Source organism: Chlamydotis macqueenii, chromosome 3 (assembly GCF_036417535.1).
Source record: "Chlamydotis macqueenii isolate bChlMac1 chromosome 3, bChlMac1.mat, whole genome shotgun sequence".
Taxonomy (NCBI): domain Eukaryota; kingdom Metazoa; phylum Chordata; class Aves; order Otidiformes; family Otididae; genus Chlamydotis; species Chlamydotis macqueenii.
In genome coordinates this window covers 59,842,253-59,864,168 of record NC_141558.1, presented here as the reverse complement: position 1 = coordinate 59,864,168, position 21,916 = coordinate 59,842,253, and the positions used below count along the sequence as shown (strand labels likewise).

Here is a 21,916-nt window from a genome sequence, read left to right as displayed (position 1 = left end):
GCAGGGATGAAATTATATTTAATATTAAAAGTGAAAAAAATATGTAATTAGGGGATAAAACAAATACAGCATTGCCTGCAAAGTAGGAACCTATTCTGAGAACAAAAAGATCTAAGTGCTAAACCAGTTGTCCAGTGAGTCACAGGATAACTCTGAGCAAACAGTGTCATTAATTTCTTTTAAAATATGAAAAACAAACCCCCAGAAATATCAATATATTTACAACAGGTATCAGGTTCTTCCTGGTATATTTTTTAAAATGAGAGCAGCTGGCTGTTGCAATGAAATTAAAGAGCTGATAAGAATTTCCAACTGATAAGGGAAATATATTTATTGGCAACTCATAATTAATCTGCAGTAGTTTGCAAAAACAATATTAGTAAACTGAAGGGCTTAGTGGGATTCAGAAATGGATTAGGTGTTTCTGTGAACGCCATCCTGAATAATTACACGAGCTGTAATAAAAACTGACAAGGGATGACAATGGTTTTATGATTCTTCCTATGGACAATTCACAGTGATTATAAATTACTCTCCTCTAAAGCATTATCTACCTGATCTAGAACCAAGACAACAAATTAGACATACTGCTTTTTTTTAATACAGTGGGTTCTTATATTTCATTTTCAACAAACTGTTCTAAAATAAAAGTACTGTGACTCTCAGATTCTACTCTTTATGAGACTCAGGGTTGTAATTCTGTCAGCTATAATTCAGACAAGTAATACGATTAAAAACCAGCTTTACTGAATGCATAAAATACTCGAGTGAGGTTAATTTGAAACACTGAGTCCTAAAATACAAAACAACTCAACATTACTGTACATAGAATATTGATGAAAGAGTTAATAAATGTGACCTGAAAGTTAAACGTGTGATAACTCTGATAACTGCAATTAATTCGCTTCCGAGTTTAATTTGAAAACGTTTAAACAAAGGGCATGAACTTGCCCTTGGGTAGCTAAATCACACTAATTGAAGCACTCCTACATTGTAATAGACCATTTATTCCATTTGCATTCTCATATATACATGCACATAGTCTTGCTAAAAGACTTCTACTTGTACATCATAACGTTTTATTTGGTAGAACAATAAAGAAAAAAGCAGGCAGTGCTGGGAAGGTGAAGGCAGAAGTTCCTGGAAAGGGTCAGAAAAAGACTCATAGAAAGAATGAACAAACTAAAGAGCGTAAGACTGAAACAATCCAGGAACTCTACAAGCTGCCTCAAAAGCTTTTCAAAGAGAAAACTGCTGCATGTTAAAACTACTTCCCAAACTTCACTCAGCAGAAACTAAAGGACTAGTAATGCTGTATTTTAAGGATAAGCAAAAATCAGCTCTAGGTCTAAGAAAGGCACACTGATATAGTTGCAAAATGAATTATTTAGCTGTCTAATAAATGAGGTGGGACTGATGTAGACGCCTACCTCCAAACCTGGCAGCCTCAAAAATTCTGCTGTTACAGCTATTAATTTCACTTTCTTTCAAAACCAGGCTGGTGGTGCCAGCTCCCCTTCCCATCTTTTACAACACAGCCCAAGCATTAGAGCAGCCATCAGAATGGGTAAAGCCATGCCAAAGCCCTTTTGGTGTGGAGAAAACCTCTGCCAGCACCTTCCCATCCATTAAGCCATGTGCAATTGAGCAGCTGGAGTCCGTCTCTCCTGCTGAACTCCGGGCTGCTCTGTGTGGAAGGGTTCAGTTCACCGGCTCACGGGGAGAGTAAACTGGGCTCCCCAGGAGAGGAGTTAAAGCATCAGCCTGGCAAGAATCCAGTCCCTGTTTCAAGTGTTTTATCCAGTGACCATTTCATGTAAAATAGAGAAGCAATCCTGGAAGAGATGAGGTAACCCAGCATTTCTGCTCTCTCACTGCAGAGTCATGCTCTTTATTTCCTGAAGAAACTTGCCCAATAAATGAGCAGAGTGAAGCAGCTTTGCCCAGGAGGGAGGGACAGACCATAACATCAGTCTAATCCATAAGCAGTGATTAAGATGCTTACCTGAGAGGTAGAAAATGATTTTTTTTTTAATAGTCTTAGGTAGAGGAAAAAGCAAACTCATTGCTTGCACGATCTAAATTATTTAGCTTTGGAGTTATTAAATATAAAGGATGCAGTACCGTAACATGTCCTCTGGCTACATGTGAGGTTCAGCTTCTTATTCCATGTGACTATCTGAATGAAATATTCAATTTTGAAGTAATTTGGGAATATTTTTGTAGTTGGTCTGTCAACCATGTCAAGCACCATCTTTGTATGGTGCCATTTGTATTTCTTGCTTTAAGTCAGTAGCTTCAGCTTCGTCTCTCAAGGGGGTAAATTTTTCCAAAGTGAGTACGTTTTTCAGTACCAACTATCTACGTTAAAAATGAAAGCTCATATCCTGCTATACGTACAAAAGGACCACTATTCCCACATATGATGGTACCCAAAACCCAATCTTTTATGCTATGATTTAAGGTAGCTATTAAGGAAATAAAAGCTTACATCATTCATGTTTTCCACTTTTACAAGAATACTTACTGCCAAACTAAAAAGAACAGGGTGTTCTTTTCAAACAAATTTTCCTTATATCTAAACCACTTTGAACACATTTCACATTACATGGAAAAAAAAATATTCAGCCTTCACATGTGTAGGGATGTCATTGAAATCAATTAGTCACAGTTAAATATCTAGTGGCAGACTAATATACTAAGCACAATGATATATACAATGTTATGATACCTAATTATACTTCGATACAGAAGATTTGAGATCATAGAGGAAAAAACAGGTCTTGCAACCAATATATGTAGATAGACATTTTATTTTCTTTCAAAAAATAGCAAATGTCTTAAGAACACAAACCAGAAAGTTATTAAAAGCTTCATAGCAAAATATGTAGCCAACTCTCTTACGATATATAGGCTTGAGGTTCTAACAGTTAACACTATGCCTCAATTCACTGAGCAAGTAATGCTCCTGATACATAAACATCACGCAGTTGAAATATGGAGCTGAATATTAAAAAAAAAGAGAGGGCATTTTTATCTTTGAACTTTCATAATCAAAGTAATTGAAGAACAATGACATTTCAACAGGTTTGATTCTTTTGGGGAAAAGCCATTAAAAATAATTCCTGAGTATTTAGGTTAAGTGACTATATCAAAAACGACCAATTAAGACCAACACCCTGTTAGGTGAGCCTTGCAGCTTGAAGTGACATTCTCGAGCATGGCTGTCATGGCAGGATCACAGTCTAAATACTGTAATGAAATACATGAAAACATTCTGGTATGCACATTCAAATTCTCATTTTCTTTAGCAATAGCCTACAACTGTCAACTGTGAAGCTTGCTTTGCTGAGGAAAACATTGTTTTAAATGTCACTTTCTTTTGCAAAATCTTGTAATGCAAATTGCTAAGCCTCCAGTGAACCAACACACCAATAATTATGTGAAATATATAAATCAAAATTTAAGCAAGGGGCTTTCATACTATGTTAGTATAAATACTGAATTGTATGCTTTGTATCAGTATTCTGAACACAGAGATCTAGTTATTTAGCTTCTTACTATTGTAATGAGAGGCAATATATTCATTTTCCATTATTCTCTTCAGATGCATGTCACAATATCATCTTATTATACACCATGTTTCTAAAATCTTGTTGGCATTCATCATGTTCCTATAATTTTAATTGAATCTGTATATTTTTTATTTTAAAACCGCTGTTAATCAAAGTGGTTTAGAGAACTAATCTCAGAAGAATTTTCAGATTTCTTAATTTATATATGTTTTCCTGGAATTACAGGATTAAATTACAATGGATGTCAAAAGATTATTGTACAAAGCATAGTTAATAATTCACAACACTGGTATTCAACTTGACCAATTACAATGAATTCACAAAAATTATTTTAATTATACCCACTCGTTTCTACCCACCCACCCCAATATGTAAACAAGTTTCTCACAATGACAATGGCAAGACTGCAGTTACTGAGATGTACCATATGTGAAAGACAACAGCTAGGATAAAGGCCTGAATTTGGCAATTCTGGTTTGTCCTTGTTCCCATTCACTTCCCATTCTAGACCGCAAGCACCGTTTTTAGACACTTGCAGTCACTAATTAAACAGAACTTACAGGTAAATGGAGCTTTTTTTTCCTAATGCAGGCTTCTGGAATCAAATTGATTAAAAGTAACATGCTTATATAGAATAAAATAAATAATGACTTGGGAAAAATTGGAATCAGTCATACCAAAACTCTCTGAGCAATGACAGTATTGCAGCTGTATGATACTAAGACAAAAAAGTCTCAGCATTACAAAGATGAAGACCTCTGTTCATACAAGCCAATTTTAATGGGCTACTAAGCATTTGGTTAAAAACAAGCTTGTACGAGTCTCACTGAAAACGAAACACTTGTCAAAATGTTTTTTTTTTAAAAATACTGTATGACATCTTCTAAACTGCAATTCAAATATTAAAATCTTGTTTCAGAAGTTCCCCGCTTTAGGTTGTTACTCAAAAACTCATCATGTTCAAAACTCAAATTATTATGAGATCTTGATATCATAAGAAGCTTTTCCTTATTACTAAAGTCTTTCTTGACTGCTGCTTGTGGCACAAGTAACCTATCCATTGGGTCCTCTTTGTTTTCTAGTTTCATATATCCTTTACTGTTGCTCCGATCCAGTCTGGGCCAGCTGGGATGTTTCCTTTGTTCAGCTTGGACAGTGAGCATAGACGGACCCCTGTCCAAGTCCAGGGACTTTGAATGTGAAGACAGAAGATGCAAAGATGTGTTGGACCCAAACTGCTTTCTGGCAGCACCAGGGGATAAAAGCTTTCCTGTGCTTGGTCCAAGAGTCATAGAAGATTTGAACTGATCAGACGGAGTGTCCACAAACGAATTGTGTCGTGGCAGCATGGCAGCAGCCGGTCTGTAGGATTCATTGGTATCAGTTAGTGGAATGGCCAGAGAATCCATCGACAAATTTCTAGACCGACTCCTGGCGATATCCGAGTCCTCAGTTATGTTGTCTATACTGGGCTCATCAATAACACAGTTATTCAGTTTGATTACTGGCAGTGTGAAAGCACTAATGGAAGATGATACAATGGATTTTGTTTCACACTTTATAGAGCTAGTGTTTTTGTCATCTGAAGCCTTGTTGGAGTGAGGGTAAAGTCCAAAGACTGAACCAGATTGCTCAGTCAGCAGGGGTGGCAGGAGGCTACCAGTGGTCCTATCTTCATTTAGGGTAATCTCATCTTCTTCAGCAGAACTATCCATTCTAAAATTACTCTTGAAGCCAGAGAAAGGTGCAACCGTGTTCGCAGCCAGCCGTGATGCACACGAGCTGCCGCTGTGCCCGAGTTCTCCTTCCCCCAACAAGCCAGCGAAGGCACCACTCAGCTGCTTTTGTTCCTTGATCCTCAGGGTGTGGATGTCTATTACAGTGGAGTATATGTCTCTCATGTGTATGATTTTTGTTTCCTTGTCACGGTTTTCATGCAGAATGGCATTTGCACAAATAAAAATGAAGATTCCAATGCCCATAGTAAAAGGGCCCAGCATTTTCATCTTATCTGAGTGCATATGCTGTTCAAAGAAATGAAGTAAAATGCTTCCTTGGCTTCTCAGGGCCTGGGTTTCATTTGCGGATAGATTCTCTTCAGATCCTAAAAGCTGTTCCTTTTGGGGCCAGTATCCAAGGATGGCCATTGCAATTCCCAAGAACGCAATAAGCACTCCCAAAACAAGGAAGAATCCTGACGGAGAATAGAGACGGATTTTGCCCCTGACAATTACTACATCAGCCCTGGGCCGGCGTCTAACTGGTTTCTTCTCCTCAGAAGCTGGTGCTGTGGCAAGATTTATATGTTGCTGAGATCTGGCAGAGTCTTGCCTTTTTAAGGCAGCCAGTCCTGTTATGACTCCTCCAGTTGCTATCATAGTTCTGTATTGTGTCCTGGGGGAAAAAAAAAAAAAGCAGAAATATTGAGACAAGCAAAGGTTGTATCTGCAAATATAAACAGCACTTCGTTAATCTGTAGATATTTCTTGAATATCAAAATATTTATGACTTTATAAAGGTAAATATCTTAATCCAGTTATGACATAGTAGCAGTTTTGAGATTCACGTGGCATCTTAAAAAAGACTTCCAAAATATTTCATCGCTGAAAATACAGGTAATAAATCTTCCATCAGTGATACAGACAGTAGCATAAAGCTAGTGCTCTTTCTTGGTGGTGATATATCAGAATTAAAGATTAAAATATTCAGAAGTCTTAATAGATGATTTATCTCTGGACCAGTCTGCAGCAAAGTCAATAACATACTATTACCTTGTATGCATTTTAGATCATTTTAGCACTTTAGCTAGTAGTTCTTGCAAAAACTTCTATGACACACAATGACTACGAATACAGACCATTCTACATACCCCCTTTAAGAGATCTTTCATTATAGATTTCGGTATATGTTAATACATATTTATTCCATCATTAAAAGCAGTTTTAGTAAGCCTATTCAGATCACCTGTGTCTCAACTATAGAACCATTTTTGCTTTTCCTAATAAAGCTGATCCTCTTTTATGCATATCTAGGTCTTTCTTTCTCCCCTTCTTGGTTCCTCATGGACTACAAATCAAGTAGATCAGTTTAGTTTAACAGGTAAGAAATCTTACCTAATTTCAAGTTCATCAACTCAAAGTTTTATGAGAAATTTTTTAATTTTAGACTTACTTTCACACCTGGCTGTCTATTACATGAGAAACATTAACCAGTACAGGTTTAAAAAGAGAAAACCATGCTTCATAGTTTTTTTATGAATAAGTGTAACAAATGAAACAATGCAGTTGAAGATAATTGTATTTTATTTTACAAGGTATCTTACAATTAGACTCAAAAACAGTTTCTGAGCTTAATTAATGAATATTAGAATTAATACTAGATAATATTATAGAGTAAAATTAACTTGCTGTAAACCAGGTATGAAAAAAAATTGTTGTCTTTGCTGGCCATACTAGGCTCAGAGATAAGGAAAGGCTGACAGTCCATTGCAGAGGAAATGGCTCTGAGTCAAATCGGGGGATGGTTTAACAAGCAGACAAAGCTCAAGTTGGACTGGGTGAAAAATGTGAGAGGCTGAAAAGCAGAGGCAAAGCAAACCAGTGACTGCTTGCAATTTACAGGCAGTAATTTTCACCAGATCTCTTAAAATATTTATGTTTTTTAAAAAACTTAGCAGTGCATCCATGCAAAAAAAAAAAAAATTAGATCTATCATGGCACGAGAAACAAACACAGACTCTGTATTTGGACACTATTACAAATTTCCAACACTGCAAGCAGGTGTCATAGAAGCATATCTACAAACAGAAATTGGTCCAACCCAGCAATTATGAACTTGATTATTAAATGATTAGGGAATTAGAGATAGGTGGCACAAATTCAGAAAAAAAAAATGTATCCAGTGTTCATTGTTATCTGTTCAGCAGCAATCCAGATGACAGACAGAAAGCGTGGCAACCTAAACTCCCTCCCTGCACCATCATTATAAAAGAACAGAGTGCTTCCTCTCTGAAGGAAGGATTTTTCTTTATGAAGCCTTTTCTTTAAGAAGCCTTTTATTTACAAAGGAAAGACCTGAAAAAAAAGGCCTGAGGGCCTTTATACAGCATTTTCTGTATATAGAAAAGGCCTGTATACAGCATTTTCTGAAAAATTCATAGCATTATTCCAAAAATATCAGAAATTTCACTTGTAGTGTCAGGTTTCATGTTCCTAATCTCTCTGGAAATTCTCACCTTTTGCAATTCACTTCCATTTTTATGCTAGCTGGGCAATTTCAATAGTTTGATGCCAATTAAGTTCTTGAAAGCTTCATGAAAAGCAATTATTTTTAATGTAACAATTTAAAAATCCCTCAAAGAAAGTTATTTGATATTGATAGTCTTTAAAAATTAAAACAAAACTTTCTCCTAAGTGTTTAAGGGTTTCTGCCAAAACAAAAGATCATTCTTCTGTAAAAAATGTTTTGAATCTCTAGACATAAATAAATAAAACTTATCCATTATAAAAGCTATTGTATTTTGTCATGACTTAATTAAATGTAATTAGTTTTCTCTATGAAATAAATTAAGAGAATTATGGCATATCTTTACTGCAATAAACAGACCATTTAGCTATAATCTAGTTTGTTCCATTATTCTTTTCCAGATCCCAGACCTTTAGGGGGGATAAGGAGTTTCCATATTCATGCGGTATTTTACAGGCAGCCATGAACGCAATCTGTCCATTCTCAGGGCCGCCAAGGACCTGCACAGGTATGGCAGGGTTGTGCTGAATCCACGCTCTGTCTGTTGGCAGGATTTGTTATTTTCTGTACTGTACTGTGCTGTGCTTCTCACAGCTGCCTGGATTGCACCAAAGGGCGAACGGAGTAAACTCACAGCTGCTTGCCAAGTGTTTGAAACATACCTCTAGCAAAAGCTCCTCTCTTACTCTGAAAAGTAGAGCCAACAAAAACGTTCTTAAAAATTTCATCTTCAGGTGTCTTTCTACAGAAAGTTCTCATTTGCAAATTTTACAGAGTTTGCAGGAAAAACACATCTCGGTGTCATTATTAATTGGTCTCCAGTTACCTGAAGGACAGAGAGAAACTGAGATCTCTTAAAGCGAGAGAGAAAGCAAGATCTCTCAAGCCACCTGGGTGGCCTCCTCCCAGCATTTCAGGGGAACACCTTGTTTCTCTGTCCCCTTTACCTGCATCAGAACTTGGGCACAGTGGAGACAAAGTCTGGCTGCAACAAAAGCAAACACATTTTATATGCAGAGTGTCTTTCCTATGTCTTGAGTTCACATCAGTATTATTAAATCTCCTTTCTTTCATGGAAAAAAAAACCACAACCAGGTTTGTAAATAATAATTTGTAATAATCCACAGTGTTGGTAAATCTTATAAGCTACTTAATATTAACAGATAAATTTTCATCTCTTCTACATCTAATAAAATCAATGCTATTAACAGACATGTTGGTATGAGATTATTTCACTTCATGCTGACAGTTTTTCAGAAACCAATTACAATAAAGTGCATAATAAGATGGAAACCTTTTTTTAGGAAATACTATATTTAGGATAAAGTGACATTGTAGATACATTTGAATTACTCTGCAAATCTGTTTAGTTTCACCACAGAACAGTCATAATGAGTGCCAGTGACAAATGCTGCTTCTCTCATTTAACGCAGTACAGTTACATTTAGTTTTACCCTGAAGTCTGAATTCAAACTTTTGAACAGGGAAATCTTAGAAGACTTTGACTCAGAGGTAAAGAAAGATTATGCCGAAAGCTCAGGCAGAATCTCTTTGGTGGCACTGTGAATGACACAGGCGTGCTCTAAAATGAATCAAATAATGGTAAAATGGTTATGGAATACAGTAAAAAGAGAGAGAGAGAGGTCTGTAATTTATTTTATAAAACACAACCATCTTGCTGACAGAAGAGTACCACAGCTGCCAAGCTGCTTTTGATGAACAAACGTTGAGTGACTCTCTCACCTTGTAGCTGCTCTGTTTGTTTCATCCTCAGCGAGAACATCAGGTCCAAAGATCTGGACGGCTTAGGGTTTTAGTCTTGAAAGAAGCAGCTGCCCAGATTTACCTCTACATTTAGCTTCGTTTTGCATTGTGCAGTTGTTACAGTGTGGCCCTGACACCAGCCCTGTCAGCCACTTGAAGATCACCCAGGAAAAGCCTGTCTTGGTAGACATCCTACAAGGCAGCTCCAGCTTGCTCTCGCTCTCCCTCTGCATTGTTTGTGCAGAGGAGGATGACTTGGACTATTTACACTTCAGTTCTGACCTCTTCAAGCGCGAGGAGCAAGATGTACTTCACCTTTTACCCAGGCTGTAGGCTAAGGCCACTCCTCTGCACCAGCCACGCTGTCTAGGAGATGCTCTAAAAAAATCCAGCAACAAATGGAGTAACAGGTTGTTACGTGCCACTTAGCATAAAGAAAGGACGGGTCCCTCAGCAGCTGCTACTGATAGTTATATCAGGTGCCTGTAGCCTAGTCGGGCCTGCAGAGAGCCAAGTGGCTAGGACAGAGAAAAGGAGCTGGAAGGAAAGACCTGAATGACACCTGCAAGAGTATGGGTGGGTAAGGAGCCACGAGAGGGGCTGCAGCCCATCTAAGAAGAGAATACTAGATCCAGAGGAATAAATTAATGCAGGAAAAGTTTGCAGATGTGATGAAAAATGGGTAATGATAAAAGAAGCGTCACTCTGGGATGTGGAGTGACATCCCCAAGTGGAATCACATGTCCAAGTGGACAACGGTGACGAGTGGTATTCCTCAGGGGTCAGTATTGGGACCAGAATTGTTCAACATCTTTGTTGGCGACATGGACAGTGGGATAGAGTGCACCCTCAGCAAGTTTTCTGACAACACCAAGCTGTGTGGTGCAGTCAACACGCTGGAAGGGAGGGATGCCATCCAGAGGGACCTTGACAGGCTGGACAGGTGGGCCTGTGCAAACCTTATGAAGTTTAACAAGGTCAAGTGCAAGGTCCTGCACATGGGTCGGAGCAATGCCAGGCACAAATACAGCCTGGGCAGAGAATGGATTGAGAGGAGCCCTTAGGAGAAGGACTTAGGTGGATGAGAAGCTCAACACGAGCCTACAATGCACGCTTGCAGCCCAGAAAGACAACTGCATCCTGGGCTGCATCAAAAAAAGCGTAGCCAGCCGGTCAAGGGAGGTGATTGTGCCCCTCTACTCCACTCTGGTGAGACCACACTTGGAGTGCTGCGTCCAGGTCTGGAGCCTTCTGCACAGGAAACATATGGACCTCTTGGAGTGGATCCAGAGGAGGGCCACAAAAATTATCACAGGGCTGGAGCACCTCTCTTATTAGGACAGGCTGAGAGAGTTGAGGCTGTTCAGCCCAGAGAAGAGAAGGCTCCAGAAAGGCCTTATAGTGGTCTTCCAGTATCTAAAGAAGGCTTATGAGAAAGATGGGGAGAAACTCTTCAGTAGGGCCTGTTGTGATAGGATAAGGGGTAATGGTTTTAAAATAGAAGGGGGTAGATTTAGACTAGATATAAGGAAAAAAATATTTTACAATGAGGGTGGTGAAACACTGGACCAGGTTGCCCAGAGAAGTTGTGGATGTCCCATCCCTGGAAACATTCAAGGCCAGGCTGGACAGGGCTCTGAGCAACCTGATCTGGTTGAAGATGTCCCTGCTCCTTGCAGGGGGGTTGGACTAGATGACCTTTAAAGATCCCTTCCAATCCAAACTATTCTATGATTCTATGATCTGCTTCTTCCTTACATTACACTGGCCACCCAGGCCAAGGCTGCCAGAGAGGCTGGAAGCGATTCTCCTTTATCACCTTTCCGTATGGGGAAAGGCTGCTCAGATGCTCAAGGAAAGGCTGTCATAAAGGAAACTTAAGAAAGAGGGTAAAAACAGCTTTCACAAAACAGTTTGCTGTGAGTAACCACTAGACTTGCATTCACCTAGCAAAGAATTGAGTATTTTCCTAACCAAGTCGGGAGGTCAAACAACTGAAATCAACAGAGAAATGGTAGATTCACTGTGATACAAAGGCAAGGCATAGGTAGATTATTATAGATAAACTGCAATTTAGCACAGGTGGACAAGGACCCTTTCTTTTCTACCAGTGCATCAGGCTATCACTGATGATCAGACAGAAACAAGGTCTAGCTAGCATTACCTGTATCTGACTTTGCCAGCCTACAGAAAGGAAGGGAGGCAGGTGGCCTGGGGGCTCACTAGAGTAGCTGCGGAGCACAGAGCAGCTTCAACAGCCTGGACACCTCCACAGGGAGGAGGCAGATAAAGGAGTGACCCAGAGTCCTTCTGAAGCCTAGGAGCCGTCTACACAAGTAATACCCAGTTATCCTTTGGAAGCTAAGCAAATGATAAAATGGGTGGGATAGGATTTGATAGGATTTGAGCCCAGTTGACTCACTGATTGATTATCCCAGATATAAGAGATGTGTCAACTGCAAGAATCTATTACAGACTACACATTTCTGTTTTAACGGCAACTGAGGCAAGAGCTGCTATTTAGACAACGGCTCTCACGCTAAGCAGCCTAGGAAAATCTGAGATGTGTGTACAAGAGCACAGAGTCAATGGAAAGAACTGACTTCAGGGCGTGTTCCAGTGGTTTCAACTTCTCCTGGTTCCACAAACTATAAATTACTTATTTCTCTCTTTTACCTAAAAGGCTGCTACCTTAATATCACTCTTTCCTCTCTAATGACTAACATCACCATAACTGTACTGCTGTCAACTAACTTTTTTCATAGATAGTCTAACTATCAAAAATCTAATTCATCTCCCAGCAACTGTACTCAACTTGTAGTAAGCTTTAAAGCTTGGGGGTTCTATTTTAGGTGCCTGAAAGCTTATCTAATTTTTTCAACTATTTTGGTACTATAAATTTTATTACCTCTACCTACAAGTTAGCCTTTTGAATGCATACCTAGTCCTTTGAATTATACTGAGATCTTACACTTTATTTTAAATATATACTAGCAGCAAAGATGGAAAGCAAACTAAAGAATACTAGAATTGCATTTCTTTAACATTTGTTTTATTCCAGATACATTTCAGTATCCCTTACCACTTATAGTCTTTGTTCTTTACATAATTATTTTCTCATTTACTGTTTGAAAAATGATTGAAAGTTAATTATGTCAAATTATCAGAACTGTACATGCTATTTCCCTACAGTTTAACTTTATGTAAAACTTTCTGAAAAGTACAGCTCGTGTTTCAGCAAAAAACTAAACATCACTTCAGTAAGAAGTAGTGTGCAACAGAACCTGGTTTGTATTACCATTCCTATCCTACTGTTTCAGCTGATTAGGAAATTTATTTCTCATTAGTACTTGATTAGTTATCATTTAGAGTGACTCAATCTCAAATTTTAGCAAGAGGAAAAATTTTAACATCAAGGAAAGTTTCTTTTACCTTTGATAAACCTGAAGTCCTAGAAATGAAGGAGGTATGTGAGAGACTGTTTACTCATAAAATATTTCTCATAATCAAGAATGCAAACGATAAAGTAATAAGAGAACTGACAATGTAACTGAGTAAGCAAATCAATATTAAGCTGTATTTAACACATCTATACTTTTCTCCTGATGTATAATATATACATATCAATATGTTATCTATGCATAGAGGTTGTCATCTGGCATAATCTGTTCTATTCCAAAGCTAAAAATGTGCATTTTTATAAGCCCAAAGGGATTAATCATTCTGGTAGAGATAACGCAGCAATAGCCAAACAGAAGGCAGTTCCTCAAGAAGCAGAAAAATCACCCCAAATCACATTTTTATTTAGCAGTTTAACAAGCAGCCCCCTGCAAATGCACAGCACACCGGTAGGACCACCTTATCATACATCTCTCTCCTCATATCCATTCCTCAAAAAATGAGGTGATCGAATAGATTAAAAAAGAAAAGCAAGTAAGCAAAAGACATCTTTTGTATTTATGATTGTGAGGTATCTTAAATGTACTTTAATTGACAATAGGTGAGAAGAAAGCATATGAAATGTTGTATTAAAAATCTTCATAACCTCAGCTGGGATTTTAAAGTCATGCTAGCAAAAGCCAAGGATAGGAAATTGCATGCCTATTTAAAACATTAAAGCTTTGAAATTTCCAGTTGAAACAAACTCTTTGGGTTGAAATTCCCTTTAATGGTGCCTCTTTCGGGCTGTAAAGGGATAAGCTTCGGGACTAATCGTGTCCTTTCAACCTCCTGGTTGCCAGTCAGATTATGGAAGTAGGCCAAATCGTGTGAGCAGTTTCACAGCATAAAAAGGAAAAGGCAAGCTGCACGTGGGTCAGGCAATGCAAGAGCACCAGGGAGTCCCAGTGGCAGCAGCGGGCAGAAGGTCCATTGCAGGGATTAAAAACTGAGGTTCCCTGGATACTGGTAGACCATGCAGATTTGCTCTACAATAGTACCATGTTAAATAGTCAATTCTTTGCACTTATTAGCGGAAAATAAAAGACTAGTCTTAAGGACATGCCAAAACCTGTTGGGAAAGTCGAAGTTCAACAGTGATCCATTTATTTAAAAAATCTAGATCGGGCAGTGATTTTCAAATCTGCACTGTACTGGTCCAAGCAAGACCACAGGGTCCAGCAGTTACCTCTGCAGAATCTGTGAAAGATAACTAGGCAGGGTACATCAGAACTTTCTTAAAACACCTAAAATTTTTACTGCTTTAAGGAATCCAGGGTCCACAAATTATGAAGGACAGAAAACCACTGACGTGGAGTAGATTTAGAGGATGGGCTGAACACACACTGGGAAGAAAAGAGAAGCAGCTCGTTGTTCTACTATAAAAAGTTGGATACTGAAACAAACTAAGAAGGGAACATGCATTTTTAAAAAACAAATCCAGGCTTTAATGAAAGTTACAAGAGCTCATTTTTACACATATTTTCATAACTATACTGTGTCATACTGGTTTGAAATATATGCAAAGAGGTACCTTTACATTGTACAAGGAGGCACAGTTCCCTTTTATCAAAGTGGTAAGTACTTGAAGGAGCCACACTGAATATATCAAATCTCTGTTTGGAGTTACATTCATCCTATCTCATTAGCAAGCCTGGGCCATGCCATTCCCTATAGCGATCTTTATGACCGTCCACTGCCTTGTTTTAAAGCAAGTACCACTGTGAGTAACCGAATTTTCTAATCTAGCCTTCCTCATGCGGTGTCTCTGCATAATGACTCAGTAGAAAGGTTATAAAATTACCCCAATTCACAAAAATCGCCATAAAAAACCTTTAATCCTTTACTATTATTTGGGGAGGGAGGAGGAGGGAATAAAACCCCAATCCAGAAAAATTCCCAAAACCCACCAAACTAGTGAACTAGTCTTATAGAAATATACTTTGTTACTATTAAGTGAACCTCTCAGCTGGACAATGAATAGAACTTAGTTACACAGATACAACTGATCAATACCCAAACTTTTACAGTGAATCAGTTTATGTCCACAGTAATGCAAGGCTCTCCTTCCTTTAGAAAGCATATGGAAGCAAGCTTGAAGAGCATCATTTTATTTTTTAAACAAAATGTTGGGACATATTGTCCAAGACAGCTGACTCAGCAGGTCAAAGCCCTGGTTCATATACACAACGTGGATACAGGATCATATGATCATTGGATAATCCATGCCAAGCGGTTGCTCAGGAGCTCTCAAGTCCAACCTCCTGCTCACAGCAGGACCAGCTGTGTGGTCAGACCAGGCTGCTCAGGGCTGTGTCCAGTCTAGTTTGGAAACCCCCTAGGACGGAGCTGGCACAGCCTCCCTGGGCAGCCTCTGCCACAGGGAGAAAGTTCCTCCCTATATCCAGTCCAAACCTCTCTTGTCGCAACTTGCATCTGTTGTCTCATGTCCTAACACCATGTGGCACTGTGAAGAGACTGGCTCTGTCTTCTTGATCATCCCCCTCTAGGTACTGGGGGGCTGTTGTTTGGTCCTCCCAGGGCCATCTCTTCTCCAGGGCTGAACCAGCCCCACCTGCTCAGTTTGTTCACAGGGCAAGAGCTTCAGCCCCCAGTCTCCCTGGAGGACTCATGCTGAACTTGCTCCAGTTTACAAACGTCTTTCTTCACATTGTACTAATGTGAAATTCCTTTTTTTCAAATCAGCTGAGATTTTATTTGGCTCTAAATTAACTTGATAACCAACCCATAACTATGGAATTTGAACTAAAAATTACAAACTCAATATTTATCAGAAATACTGATAAATATAATTGTAAGCTAAGTGAGGATACCTGTTACCCAGACTCGGGGAATGCCGTGACTGCATTCTTTAAATCACACAAAAATCCATTTTGAATGCCTTCATCACTTGCACCTATCTGCCATACACATTAATTATTTTAGCTATTATGCCAAGGTGAAGTAAGGTGAACACCCAGCAACACTGCTCAAAAATGAATGCCTGAGCTGCTTATCCTCTTTGCTATTATTTCTTCTTCAGCCTGATCCTTTCAGTGGGTCGTATATTGTAATTCTGTGCAAAATCAGCAACATTCAATATTGGCAGCATTACACAGAGCTCGTTAGCCACTCACAAAAGCACAGAGCACACATCAAAGAGGGAAAGCAGGAACCTGAGTTTTTATATTTTGCTTTCAAGACACTACCACTTGGCCTAGATTTGGTCTACAAGCTTTTGCCTGGCCCAGTTGCACTCACTTTTAAATTTGTTCCTTCCTTAACTACATCTATTGGCATGCTGCTGTAAATCAGGTGTGCGTCTACGGAAGCTCATGGATTTCACCAACATAAAACTCATGTAACATGAGGTTCACATCAGTCTCTGATGTCTAGAATAGCTTTCCAGTCATCACACACCGAACCAAACAAATCCTCAGGCCACAAACCACCTGTCTCATGCAGCATAAACCCACCTGCCCCACCATTGTCACATGTGATGTCCCAAATTCCCAGCTGTCCTGCTCTCTGCAGCTGTACCAGCTTAGCTCCAGTCCCAGATGACAGACTAAAGAAACACAAGCTCTCAGGCACTGGATGTATTTGTTTGTGAAATACCTACTGCTAATCTCTCTATTCGCTATATTTATTATCAATAAATTTTGAGAGCTGTAACCAGTTTCCAGAACTTTGCACCAATAACTTCTTTACTTATGCACAGAAGTTTTCACTTCTTATGCACAGATACGTCATGTCCTATTCCAAAAGATATTACAGAACTCCAGCAAAAAGCAAGAGAGAGCCAAAAAAAGACCAGGGAAACAAAAATGGGAAGAAGCTTCATGAGATTTGAAGAAAAGGTGTTCAAAAGGTGATTTACTAATATATTTTTTTTCATTTTCTTCTGAGAAGAAAAAAATAGAATAAGCACACAGAAAAAATAAAAGCTGGATACAGTAGCCTTTACTTTTGCTTTTATTTGCATGCATTCTCCAGTTTGAGTTTTTCTACTTAAAAACAGCTAGGGTTTTTTTAGCCCAAATTGCGTAAGGTGATAACTGTCCTTTATGACTAAAGGGACAAAATCTGTTTTTAAGCTTTTTTAGCCCTTTAGTTTGCCTAAATCCATGCTGCACTGGAAATCTGTACAATTTGAAGCAGATATTGGCTATTTAGCAAAATATTCATAATTATTTTAGACACATTTTGTCCATTCACATTATTAGTGTTCATATTCAGTAATACTAAAAGATCCTAGATTATCTATGTTTATAGGTGAAATAAGTAGACTATTTCAAATCTTTAAATCTATCTGCTTTCAGTAAAAAGAGAATGTAAACCTTTTTATTGAAAATAATCACTTCATGAGCATAATCTAACTTAAAATGTGTAGAAGGAGGATGTGGATCTTTATTCTTTTATTCTAATTTCCTTTTTTCCCAAGTTTTATCTTTTAGACATCACAGGGAATAAAAAGGAGTTTCTTTTAGAAGTAAGAAAATTAAAACTGTGACATACTACTACAGCGCAGCAATTCCAGAACTGAAATCCCAAATGCACTGAACTAACGGGAATTTTGAAGGAAGCTCACACAATGCAGACCAGATTATTGATCAGCTATCAACCACAAGTCATGAAACAAATTTTGTAAAGGTCTCAAGATGTTTCCAAAAGACTGAATGTGTAAAAGCAGAGTAAAAGGTATGTTCTCTGTCATCTATTGCAAATTAAAGGCATGACTAAACACCCCAGGTCTCAGTCTGCCAGGTAAATTCAGTTTCCTAATAAAAATCAAACAGGAAACAAGATAAAAAATGCTAGGAAATATCTTCATCTACAAGCACTAGGATTGCTGGTTCTTCAGTTCTTATGTATAAAATTTCGAATAAAAGTGGCAGGCACTTTTTGTGGAGTATACAAGCACAAACAATGCTGGAGTGCTTTGGCTACCATTTACACTCACATCATCCAGCTTAACTAGCAATCTGCTACTTGATTTAGTCAGAGGCAAAATCTCCAGCCTAGACACACACTTAACGCAGGCAGCGGTGACCAGCTGTCATGAGACCAAACAAATGTCCTTATCTGCACTACATGCTCTGTTAATCATGTTAATTAGCAGGTTCTAACAACTGTAATTTCCCACTGTATACAAGTCCAATGACTGTAGGATCAAATAACATCAGAATAAAAAGAAGTAGGTATTTCAAAGAAGGCTTAAGTAACATAAATATAAAATAAAATCTTATTTGCTTCACAGCTAAGATGTCTGAGCAAAGCTTTCCCTCTGACCTAGAAAATACTTCTTGTTCTATAAAATGTACACACTCGAAGGAGTAGGAGTTATCATTCTCTGTTTACCCTCAGAGACCCAGGACCAGTTTTTCAAACTTACTCAAAAAACGCAAGAGTTCAACTCTGAAAATTACTTAGGTATCTACACTGTGTGGATGTATTTGAAAATCTCAGTGCATGACAGAGCTACAAAAAAAAGATGTTAAGAGCCTGACTTAGCAGAACTTAAGCACTTAAGACCAAAAAGTAACTGTGAGAGCCACAAAATTAACCCTGCTACCTGTTAATTAACCCTGGCAGCACAGTTCTGAATTAGTGGCCAAGACACTTCTGTGGAAAGTGGGGTATCCTGGGTGCAAAGCCCCTCCATCAGCAGGAGGCTTTTTTCTGTGTCATTAGAAAAGTCCATGCAAGGGGTCTTTGGAACAAGACCTGGAATTTGGACTCCCTGAGTGCCTCAGCCACAAGGTGAGAGTGTTTATATGGCCAACAGGAACAGCTGCTTCAGCACAGCTGTGGCCTTGGGCTACTGTTACGCTCATCTGGTCTGTCATTGCCTTTCAAAATCTTCTTTGGTGACTACAGTCTAAGGAACACTAAAAAAACATGGGTCAGCATTAGGATGTCTTTTACACCGAAGACCTTTGTGCAAGTTAACTTACCCTGCCAAGAAGCAAGACAAATCAGCCCCTCCTAAGGTCTCTGTTGCCTTAGCTAGCAAGGTCACAGTATCTCAACTGTCACATTTAAAGACAGTTCCAGCATCTCTACACTAATTTCCAGTGACTCAGGCATGGTGGTGGTGGATTCTCTGATAGTTACAATATAATAATTTCCATCCACAGGGGCAGAAAAATCAGCGTATGAGGTTTAGTTTACTCTCTGTTGGAAAACCAATTAGGCCATCGTTATATCATAGCTATTATTAGGACATTAATAATGGAATGAAAATTTTCTTGGGTCTCAGGAATCCCATAAAAATAAGTAAACTGGTTAGTGTGATGCTATTCCCAATATGTCAACAATAGTTTCAAATGCTAGATACAAAAAAGGGATAGTCAAGCACTACTTCATGGCAAACAAAGTACAGTTCAAAAATACTTTTGGTATCCCACACAGTCAAACTTTTTTGTCCATTAATGGATGTCATAGAAATAAATTATTATTAAATTAACAGTAAAACTCAACAATGTCTTCAGCTGTAGACTACAGTGACCTAGTCAGACATCCACATGGGGGCATCAGCAGAACCTGTAAGCACCCACACCGCTACTCAGCTTGTCGGCCGGTAAACACAAGTTACAAAGTACACGTACGAGCAGCAGTTTCAAGACACAAATTAGTATTTCACAAGTATAAAACAACAGAAATGTCAAAATGAAGCTTAAGATCCTTCCTGTTACCCTTCACAGTTTCTTCTGTACTTTTAATCAACTCCATTATCACTTGTGTTCCAAAAACCACTTTCTTTGTGTTGTAACACCATAAATTAAGGACACGGCAAACAGGAAGAATTCACAGGAAGCCAAGTAACTTATGAGTACTGAGATGCTAACAGAAAGACATGCTGAAATATTGTGGGTCACATTTATGGAATTGTACCTCAAATTTTGGGAGCAGAATTCACTTATACAGACAGATGGTTTGCTTAGTAAATCTCTTTTCTTTTACCATTAACAATCCAGCCTAGGCTGTAAAACTAGGAGTCAAATTGTTGGCAACTGTCCATGTCAGCGATGTGGGACTGAGTGCAACCTCAGCTGTGTGGTGCTGTTGACACACTGGAAGGAAGGGATGCCATCCAGAGGGACCTTGACAGGCTGGAGAGGTGGGCCCGTGCAAACCTCATGAAGTCTAACAAGGTCAAGTGCAAGGCCCTGCACATGTGGTCAGGGCAATCCCAAGCACAAATACAGGCTGAGTGGAGAATGGATCGAAAGCAAGCCTGAGGAGAAAGGCTTGGGGGTACTGGTGGATGAGAAGCTCAACATGAGCCAGCAATGTTTGCTCACAGCCCAGAAAGCCAATCACATCCTGGATTGCATCTAAAGAAACATGGTCAGCAGGTTGAGGGAGGGGATTCTGCCCCTCTCTCTCTTGTGAGACCCCACCTGGAGTATTGCCTCCAGCTCTGGAGTCCTCAGTACAGAAAGACATCATCTGTTGGAGTGGGCCCAGAGGAGGGCCACAAAGATGGTAAGAGGGCTGGAGCTCCTCTCCTATGAGGACAGGCTGAGAGAGTTGGGGCTGTTCAGCCTGGAGAAGAGGAGGCTCTGGGGAGACCTTATAGCGGTCTGCCAGTACCTCAAGGGGCCTACAGAAAAGCTGGAGAGGGTCTTTTGACAAGAGCTTGCAGTGATATGACAAGGGGCAATGGCTTTAAACTGAAGGAGGGTCCATTTAGATTAGACATAAGGAAGAAAATCTTTGCTATGAGGGTGGTGAGGCACTGGAACAGGTTGTCCTGAGAAGCTGTGGATGCCCCATCCCTGGAAGTCTTCAAGGCCAGGTCAGATGGGGCTTTGAGCAACCTGGTCTAGTGGAAGGTGTCCCTGCCCATGGCATGGGGGTTGGAACTAGGTGATCTTTAAGGTTCCTTCTAACCCAAACCATTCTGTGATTCTATGACTCTATAAAACCAAACAACTCCTGGGTAGTACACAGAGTAAGGTAAGTTAAATAGAGCAGAGTAACTGCTTCCTAGCTACCTCCTCAGTTCTACTTTCTTCCAGGATGCCCAGATGTCATTCACACACAGGACTTTGCATCTACCACAAAACTGTCTTTTGTGCCTCCCTCAGCTCAGACTGCTACACTCCATCCTGTTGCTCTACATTTCAAATATAGACAGCTTTTCCATGGGACCAAGGCCTCTGAAACATGGCAGAGTTGCTGTTACTCCATTTTGCATCTATGAATCAGTATACGCCTGTCCTGCTATTTTGCAGAAAACCAGCTCCATCCAGTTGCTCCAGTTAGATTGAGTTCCTAATAGAGAGCCTGTGGAACAGCAGGCTGCCAGGCCTGAGAAAAATGAGAATATTTCTAATGCACGAGGAATGATGAATGGTACTGCTAGCTAAAGCACGGTGCCCTAGTTAAAGACCTATTAATGAACGCATTGCCGACCGCATGCGAGCTTACCTAGTGTATTGCACAATTTCAATGCCCTCCACTCATAAAGTCTATACATCTGTGTTTTAACATACTTGAGCTACCCTGTGTAATTTAAAACACGATCTCAGCTGACCCATACGATCAGGACAGATGTCAACCCTGACTGATGCTAGGTAACATTCTCATTTTAGCAGGAGATGTCAAGTTTTATTAGCATGTATTATAGGTCACAATTTATTCACAAACAAGTTGCAGATTTATTTTTTTTAGCTCCTGAGGTCCTCACTTACACTGCTATTGCTACATCACTTTATGCTACTAATATTTTACTTACTTTTCTGTTGCCTGGGTATGGTCACTGTTAAGAACAAAGACAAATGTCAGTTTATTTTAATGGAAATCCTCCTGACTTACACAAAGCCAGCATAATGTTCAGAATCAAGCACTTTAAATATAAGTAAGGCATGTTTAAACTAAAAGGA

The 21,916-nt window shown here is 39.2% G+C and overlaps 1 protein-coding gene across 1 annotated transcript in view; it reads right to left on the bottom strand.

Annotated features, from left to right (window-relative positions):
* Window positions 1-2,797: 2,797 nt before the first annotated feature.
* The window catches only part of TMEM200A (transmembrane protein 200A), a 58,458-nt gene continuing 39,339 nt past the window's right edge, over window positions 2,798-21,916 (bottom strand). The window contains exon 2 of the mRNA XM_086744865.1: window positions 2,798-5,969. Coding sequence (XP_086600991.1) covers window positions 4,478-5,953 — 1,476 coding nt within the window. The 5' untranslated portion in view covers window positions 5,954-5,969 and the 3' untranslated portion in view covers window positions 2,798-4,477. The remainder of the gene's footprint in view (window positions 5,970-21,916) is intronic.